This window comes from Coptis chinensis, chromosome 5 (genome assembly GCF_015680905.1).
Source record: "Coptis chinensis isolate HL-2020 chromosome 5, ASM1568090v1, whole genome shotgun sequence".
In the NCBI taxonomy this organism is placed as follows: Eukaryota; Viridiplantae; Streptophyta; class Magnoliopsida; order Ranunculales; family Ranunculaceae; genus Coptis; species Coptis chinensis.
The window spans coordinates 62,448,778-62,458,425 of record NC_141460.1 but is presented as its reverse complement, the minus strand read 5'-3'; the positions used below and the strand labels follow the sequence as shown (position 1 = coordinate 62,458,425).

The 9,648-nt window shown below is 35.3% G+C and overlaps 1 protein-coding gene across 1 annotated transcript; it reads right to left on the bottom strand.

Annotated features, from left to right (window-relative positions):
• Positions 1-2,001: 2,001 nt before the first annotated feature.
• LOC147498254 (uncharacterized) lies at positions 2,002-7,814 on the bottom strand. The gene is made up of 11 exons (XM_086560314.1): positions 7,279-7,814; positions 7,122-7,214; positions 6,973-7,052; positions 6,405-6,518; positions 4,986-5,059; positions 4,186-4,262; positions 3,408-3,491; positions 3,233-3,325; positions 3,044-3,151; positions 2,888-2,962; positions 2,002-2,569 (listed from the first exon to the last, which is right to left on the bottom strand). The coding sequence occupies exons 1-11, from the start codon at positions 7,666-7,668 to the stop codon at positions 2,141-2,143; spliced, it is 1,617 nt and encodes a 538-aa protein (XP_086416440.1). The 5' UTR covers positions 7,669-7,814; the 3' UTR covers positions 2,002-2,140.
• Positions 7,815-9,648: the final 1,834 nt, after the last annotated feature.

Sequence of the window (9,648 nt, the reverse complement as noted above, 5' to 3'; positions counted from 1 at the left end):
TGCGGAGTGATAACTTTCTTCGCAGAACGGCAGAAGAAAATCGAAAGAGACATTTGAGCAAGAATGCTGTCAACTACTTAACTGTTTGCTAAAATGAAATCACCTCAAAATTTGCACAATATGGAGATTTTAGATTCGGTATTGTGAAAGAAGTTTTAGTTTCAAGCCAAAACAAATCTGTCATAGAAAAAAACAATAACACCGATGGTATCAAAACCGGATTCGTTCATGAATTATTTATCACTCCTCTTCATTTGATCACCAAAATGATTAAAACAAACAAAATGTGATAAAAATTCATTCTTTTAACACAAAAATACAGATATACATAGAGACTTAAAAAAAAAAAAAAAAAAAACAAACCTGTTTAATGATTGTAGCAGGAGGGGTTGTAGAGTTCATTATATACAACCAAAAACACATGAATCCATGCAATCTAATAACAATATAGCACCTGAAACAGAGACTGCCGGAATCCTTCGAACTTGGTTAGTTGGTCACCTTCAACAATTTTGAAGAAGAAGATGTTAAAAGAAGAAGTGAAGTGAAGAAGACATGGTTAAAATTGGCCAAGAAAAGCATAAATTTTTATGAGAATGGTTACCCACGAGTGATTGAATAGTGATGACGATGATGAGTTGATATGAAGAAGACGAGTTGAGTTGTGGTTTTATATGAACGTAACAACCCCACAACTAACTTTGAGAGAATTCCCCCCAAATCTTATTCTCGTTTCTCACGCAAATAGGTGCGACTTTGAGTAACGCTGAATGTGGTAGTCCTATTCTCACGTGAATTCTAATTCACGCCGTTATTTTTACCAAACAGCCCGTGAGAATGGTAATACCCACGAAAATAAGTTAACGTGAGAATTCTCAGGGTTGCCAAACGTATCCTAAGTCTATTTAATTCTAACACCTTTGTGTTTATGAGAAATAAATACACTTTTTCTCCAACTAAACAGACGTGAACACTAGAAGTTAGTGTTTGACAAAAGATAACACTAGAAGTTAGTGTTTGACAGAAGATCCCCTCAAGGAACTAAATGGATTTGGGAACGCTTGAGGCTTGCCTAGTTTTCTATTTCGCCAGGCTTCCTTTTTTTTTTCCCTTTCCCTTTTCCTTCTTTGCATTACATGCAGGTTACTCATGCTGATCCAACGCTTGCCATGGTACAAAATTGGCCACAAATTTTCAGAGTTATGCGAGATTTGCTGACTTCCAGCACTAGAGACAGTCAAGGAACCAGAATCAGAAACAAGTAAATGTAACACATACAACAATTACTGTAGGATCGAATGACTTGAAGATCCATGTTTAGGAAGATACTGGCAATCCTAAAATAATGTTCACTTTCTAATATGGAAAATGGGAGTCTGCCTGGAAGTAGTTCTGTTAGGGAGTCTGAACGAGTTTCATTAATAACACCTACAAACAGTAGCAAGTTCTTCCGCACTCGTGAAAATACCACTTCCAGTCCAACAAAAGACGCAAACAATAACTAAAAATTCATCATTACAAATGTATCTAGAAAGGATGGTTTAGAGATGGAATTCTTTGGCACATTTAGCATGTGCTCATTTTCTTGATATAGCACTTGAAGCAGATTCCCATAGTCTTGTAGTTTCCAGTTAAATTACTAGCAGTACGTGCAGTAGCAATTGTTAAGCTAGAGCAACAATCAGTAATGTTCAAATTGTTCCAGTTGGAAAACAAATGAAGAAACAATAAACAGTTAAATATACTCGGTAGTTAATTAGTTATATTAGTGAGTAATAAAGGCAATGTTAATAGACATTGGCTTGAACAAATTGTAATTGACAGTGCAATCACTTCCATAAAACATTAAAACCTAAGAGATACAAACCACTCCATCAAACCTATTGATTCGATATTCAAACCATTCATCAAAGTATAGACTGACATTGCAATCCAACCTTGCTGGAACTTTAGGATCACCCAGAATAAATATATTAGATTGTAAAGTTCACTCATCGGATAAGCATACGGCAAAAAATAATAATAATAATAATAATCTCAAATTTTGGTGATATGAATCATTCTTAACTATAAAGTAAAACAACTGCTGTTTTCTAACAAATCATTGTCTTGTATACATAGTAAATACGAAAACTTGAAATTACCTGGTCTTGGTTGCTTTGGCCAGCTTCTTCTTTCTTTTCTTCTGAGCCTTGGGCACTTTGGTCTTACGAGCCTCTCTCTTCTCTTCCTTTACTTTCTTCTTGTTCTCTTTCCGTGCAGCTCTTTTATCAGCTGTTAACTCGGTTGGCTCATCTTTTCCAGATTCAAACCCATCCGTTTCAGAGTCGCTCCAATCGTCTTCATCTTCCTCTGATCCTGAATCCACGTCACTCACAATAGTGCATGCTGAAACATTGATTACATCCGCTTCATCTTCCTCTGAATCCTCTTCAGCTGGAACTTCTTGAAGACTTGGAATCCCAATCGTTGTCCGGTATATAATATTTACCGCGTCCTCACCACTTGTAACTCGTCTCACCTCCTCTTCAACATTGGATACGTCTTCCATTGTCCTTGGAATGTACGACTGAAATAAAAATGCATAATACAAAGTTATACTATATAGAAGATACTGATGTTGAAAACAATGGACAGGATGTGGCAACGGGGTAGTCCACTACTCTGTAAGCCAAGTCCTACCGTAATATTTCACATTGAAAAAGAAATATTAATTCTCGATAACAGAGCTGGTGTGATGAGTATATTTCCAAAGAGTTCGCAAAGTTAACAAATCATCTTTATTTTAAAAATGCCCTCGACGAAATTACACAAAATTTTGTTTAAAATGAACTAGGCAAAAAGGCATGCAAAGATGACAAACATATATGTAACTACAGTATACTACCTGAAGAAATACAGAATCTGCAACCTCGTCCTCTGCAGACATCAAATCTCCTCTTGCCAATATCCTTTGCTGAACCTGATATTAATAAAGCAATGATGATGAAAGTTGAAAGGCTCAAGAACAGTAAATAATGTATCATAAACTGCAGCAGCAAACCTCTTCCAAGTAGCTGTCGACATTTTCATCAGAAATGGATGGATCAACAATGAAATCAAATAGCTCCCGAATTGTCATAACTGCCACACCACGTTTCCTAAAGAAACTCTGCAAACCAAATATACAAGCTTTGATTCGTGCATTAAGGTTTTGTGTTATTTGTCAAACAATTCTGTGGAACATACTTACAGAAACATGAACACAATCCTCACGAAGGAAATCTAAGGCATGAGGGTGATCAAGATCGACAGATTGAGAAACGTCAATAATGTGTAAATGACCCTACAGATTTCAAGAAACTCATGAGGGGAGATCTGAATCAAGAAGTACAAATGGTTCATTGTCTAAAGACATTCAAGCTCACCTCAAAATATAGAATATTGTATTCGCTTAAGTCGCCATGCACTAGTTTGCACTTCCGATATAATGTTCGCATCACTACAATTATCTACTCGACAGGAAATATGAAAAAGTAAATTAAGTTAGATAGTATCACCATATACAAATATTAGCAGTAGCATAACAACTATAACCATAACCATATTAATCATATCTTCTCCACGTTTATACCAAAGCTACAACAGAATGAACATACTAAGAACAAGTCTTCTATACTCTCCGCTTGTTGGGTACAAAAAACACACCTACTAAATATCATCTTCCCTCTTTTCCTTAAATTATTCGTCATCATTGTCCAACTCCACATCACACCCAAAATGAGACAAACTTTGTAAGGAAATATTGGACTGAAGTACAATCTTTAACCATCTGAACTTTGCCATCTTTTAAAAATCATTAAATCAAATTCAAGGATGGCAAATGGCCGAGGAAAAAACCCATAATAAGACTGCAACAGTCAACAGGTCGGATGACATTTCAAGGCTCGAGTCTTCCAATGACAGATTTCAAACTCAATAAACAAATAAATAAAATATAAACTAAAATTAAAGAAGATTAACAAGGGGAAAAAAACGAGAAAACAAGTTTTGCCACGTCCAAGACTGAGTATACAGCTGATAGAAACTTAAATCAACCAATGCTTTACAAGAGAATTTCCTAGCTCTAATAAATAAATAATAGATGATACTGATATTATTAAGTTAATTTTGAAAGTTAAAATTGGTTCACGAAAGCTGACGCACCTCCACATACATTTCACGTGACTTGTCTTCAGACAAATCAGCATCTTTAAGACGAGGTGCAGCCCAACCAGCTCTACCTGTAACCAAAACACACACACGTTACTCAAAATCTGCAAAAGTCACTGCAACTGTTGTTTCAAAAACTCCAGATGACAAAACGAAAAATCCAATTCAACCAAATTTCATTTATTTCTAGATAGATAATTTACTCGGGTTCTGGGAAGTTTTCAAACCCAGGTATTTGATGATATCTCACACCAACTTTACCATCATAATTAAAAATGTTTTCTGGTGAGTTCTTTAATATCGTTATTTTTATTTTTATTATTATTACTTTATTTTATTTATTTTGTTTTTTTTTGGGGGGTATAAGTTCATAGTATATCCAGATGCAAAGAAATAGAGTCTTGTACAAGAAGATGAAAAAACTTGAACCTCTAACTAGTCAAGCAAGGCGATCGCAATGGTAGGAATGTGGTATTAAAAGGCAACAATCAGTGAGAAGCATTCTCTAATTTAAACTTTGTATGAAGATAAAATTCAGGTATATATGCATTTTCTCAACTTTTTCATGTGTTCCTTGGATAACATACACAGTTTCACCCTGCTTTTGCAGCGTATATTTTCAATATGCTGCCTACGCAAAACTGATCCCTCTCTACCTACACCAGGAATCAACTCAGACTACAGTCCATATCACAACATCCAACAAATCTAGGCATCAAGAGTGTGAAACCAAAGCAAGGTCGACTTCTGAATACATGGAAACAAAAATAAGAGAGAGGAACATTACTACGCACCTATAAATTCCATGACCAAAACGTGATCCCTCAAAAGAATTGTTTTCGGGCACCTGATTCCTGCTGCGTCTAGCCTGTAGCTCAAAGTATCAAAATTCAATAGATCAAATTTATATATTATATTAAAACAAAAAGACACACACACACATGCATCAATGCATGCAGTAAAGGAATCAAGTTTCTAAATAATAATTGTAATGCTATTATGATACTTATGAGAGATCACCTAATGTTATGACCATTAATTAGGACACTTCGAAACTACTTCTCAAATATTTATGTTATTAAAAATAGATTTAGCATTATTTTTCAAGGTAATACTGATGATATCTTGCATGACCTATATAGTTTTTCAACTTTTACGGGAAATTGGGAAATTACAATGTTTCATGGATATGCTAATACGAGGATCTTAAAGATGCACAAAGATGGAGCAAGTGCGGGAGCAAGACAAGACGTATTTAAACATAGAGGTGCAAAATTAAAAGAAACATGAAATCTCACACACACACACACACACAAAAAGACCTTTATCAAAGAACAAACTCCATTAGACACCCCCAAAACTATGTTAGACCTGTGTTTAGTGCTAAGGGTTTGTCTAAAAAAAGATCATGGTGTGATCACACAGAGAGAGAGAGAGAGAGAAGACCTTTATCAAAGAATAAACTCCATTAGACACCCTCAAACTATGTTAGACCTATGTTTAGTGCTAAGGTTTGTCTAAAAAAAGATCATGGTGTGATGGTGGTGACCCAATAGAAGCAGAGTAACTTCCACATTAAAACATGGAAGTTTTGGTTCAAGTGATGGATAGTTAACTGAAAGAGTTCCCTACAAGTTCAGAACAGTAATCTACAGTGATTATATGATAATTCAGCTGAGCACAATTATAAAATAAAATAAAAATAAAAAACATGATATGACAGTGCAGTTGTATTAAAAAAACAAGAAGGGTGTGGTGCAACATAATTGTATATGAATGTCCAATCAGGTCAATCTTCAACCAGCGACTCAATTCGATACCTTGATTAGTACAGCAAAATACTTTGTTTTACTAGGATGCTCAAAAGGTGGTCCACTAGCAACAATATGAGAGATCAAGACAGCCTTATTGATCAAGTACAGAAGTACACAATGTTTGAGAGTTTGAAAAACGTTTGGACATATTTTAGCAGATAAAAAACCTTAACAAAAATCACAAGTGACATGGTTTTGAGATATTAGAATTGCAAGTTAGTGAACTTACACCATCAATTTACAACCAACAAATATAAAAGAAAAGTTGATGTTTAAGGTAGAAGACGGAATGGAAATATTTAAAGACAAACAACATGTCAACTTAAAATATTCTCCAAAAAAATATACATAACAAACTAAAATGCACCCATTTACATGACGAAAGATTATGTTTTTCACCTCGCAAGATTCCTCATTTCTTTCTCTGCCCAAGTCTTCACCATTTTCCTTGGATTATGCCTGCAGTATCCATGTCTGAAACGATAATCACCTTGTACATACCGATTTCTGTCCCTGAAATGGAGTACAAAAACAAATTGGCTTAATCAAATCATTGTTCTGCATATACAAGTAAAGACCAACTTCAAAAACAGTGAAGAAAATTTACCCGAACCAGAAAATTCAACATAGAGGCTAGAAATAAGGTTGAGAAAAATGGGATGTGATTTTAGTCATTTTCATTACGGCGACTGAACTTTCATTTAGAATAGCAACGAAGGTAGCAGATTTTAAATTCATTAGGGGTTTAACAATATACTCCAATTTCCAGACAACACCCTATTCTTTCCTCATACCACCAGTAGTCAAGTACGTATGAAATCTATAGAAGTTTTCTTTATCAAAATAAAAGGTAAAGAAATTGGGAAATGGTGCAGAAAATAAAAAACTGGTAGACAGTAGTGAAAAAGTGTGAACAATCAACAAAGTATAAGCAATTAAAAAAAAATACAAAGGGATAAGTGCTTACTTAAATACAAGAACAGAAGTTTTGTAAACCTTGATAGCTAATTCCTTATCGTCAGACTTTTTGGCATGATAAACATTTGCCTGCCACAAAAATATCAATTAAATCGTAATAAGTAGATAATAATAAAATAAAGCAAAGCAGTTGCATACTTCTTTCCCAGTCGAAATGCAGCCATTGATTTCATCAAACACGCCACGATTCATCATTCCAAATATAAGCCTCCTCGTTGTAGGATCAATAGCCTGGAAAAAAAAAACACAATTAAAACTATGACAACATATATAAAATAATAATAATAATGTTAACCTGTTCAACGGTAGCGCGATCAGCCCTCTCAGTTTTTTTAGTTTTACCAGTCTGAACAAACCTTTCGCTTTCACGAATCTCAGTGGACACAGTATTCGACATCCCAACAACTCTGTTCCCTTGGAGAGGCGAGAGACGTATACGACAAGTGAATTTCTGGTTACGATTAGAAACAGGTTGAAGTGGACGTGAAAGTAGACCACCATGTGCATTTGGTCTTCTTCCAGATGAAAAGCTGTCTAAACCATCATCGTCTTCTTTTGAGTCTAACCAATCTAAAGCTTCACCTATTTCTGAATCTGAAGACCATGACACTTCTTCTTCCTCTTCCTCTTCTTGATGACTGTTTTCTACTGCTAGACCTGGTTTTTCAACTTCGAGGACTGTCATTTTTTCTGCTAGGGTTTTTTATGATTGTGATTTTGAGGATTATTTATATAGGTTTTGGTATATCGGCTACTCAAACTTGGGTTGGGCTTTACTCGTTATGGTCCGTTTTTGTTTACTAGGGCTTGCCTTCTATACTACACTAGTATACTGCATTGTAGGTGGTGCGTGAGCATAGTATATCATTTATTTGGCTCACATTTTTTATATATATTATATTTATTTATTTATTTCCACGACTTGATTAATTTTTTGATAATTAGACAAATAAATTAAGAAAAATAGACTATATTATTGTGTAGTTTACTCAAGTTTAACAATATTGATTGAATTTTTTGCTACGATTATTTTATTGCGTACTTGAACCAACAGTCGTGTATTAACATGTGTAACACTTTAGCACGTACACAGAATTATCTATCAATAATTACGTGTACGGTAAATGTAAAGAAGTAGACCATTATCCCAACAATAAAAGAAGCTAGTATTTGCAATTTCCCCTGTTAAGTAGTCATGCATTATGATGGGCACCCAATGGAGCCCTTTTATGTTTGGAGCTAAGTCACATAATATCCGAAACCAAACAATGAAACCGAAACCAAATAATCCCATTTCCAAATGATCTCATTAGATCTCCTCAAATTCTAAAAGCACAGGACTAAAATCTTCTTCTTTTAATCAAACCCCAATTCAGCAAACCTCTTTTCAAACCTAAAGAAGTCATAAACATTCTATGCAATAAAAAACACATGAAAAAATTACTTGACATTCTATGCCTAAAGAAAAGGCTTGAATTCTTGAAAGAAGTTCCAAGATATCCGTAACACATAGCACCAAGTAGCTCCCCGAATTCAAATCTATCCCAATCAAGTCAATCAAAGCTTACATTCTTTCCATGGCACATTCAGCCATTCTCATGCTTTAGACATGTAAAAGGAAAATCCTAACTGGAAGAAAACAGACTTAAAGAATTTGATAACAACTTAATCGTTTTTATTGAGCTTTACCTATTCAAGTACTGAACAAACGAAACAAATTGCACTGCAACTTTGCATGATAATTTATTACAGTAACTCGGCCATAAACTTTTGGCAAATGATATAAGCCCTCATCGCATTTACATTACACAAACTCGAGAAGTGTGACAAGGGTAAAAAAGCACGCATACATACTTCAATCATGAAAAGTCGAAAACAGAATAGGCAAAGCTGCAAAATTGGAAAAACTATGAAAACCATAGAAGCATTTTGTACATTTGGTATGTCGCTCCCAGCCAAGGTCCAACTGCCGCCCTAGAATTGATTATATCAGTAGGCATTCAGCCATAAAAATAATTATTTCAGGCTTCTCCACTTCCTCCTTTGGACTGGATAGCGACATGCAAGGGTAATTGTAGTTCAACAACATTTAACTCCACCGATCCTTCCGGATGTTGATAACGCAATTCTCACACCGCAGAGACAGAAATGGATGCGGCCATTTAAGCTAATCGTCTGCGTCCCAGATTGGCAATAAGTTCGATTGAGATGAATTGTTTAGTCTGTATTTTCAAATTCTTCCTCTTTCAAATCATGGGCTTGTTGAAGTTGTTTTGCCTCGAGTCTCGCGCCGCCTCTGAAGAAAAGTGTTAGCTTCTTCAAGGTCACCTAACTTCGAGGGCGCCGATCTCTCGGCCATTGCGATGCGTAAACTAAGCGTAGTCTTTCACATCCCGACTTTGTTTGTCTTTTTTTCCTTTAGCAAAATCAGTTCCTCTTTCTCATTCAAATTTTTAACAGTGATATCGATCTCTTCCTCAATCTTCCCAAGATGTAAGATGTCCGCTTCCATTTTAGTCTGCAAGACATCCACGCACAAACACACACGAACGGGAGTGAAGAACAAGAAAGCCCTTCTCTTATATATAGAAGCTTTTTACTTCATGCAGATATTCATCCTCAACGGGGCAGTTTGAATCCAATATGCACTATGCTCTAATCGATC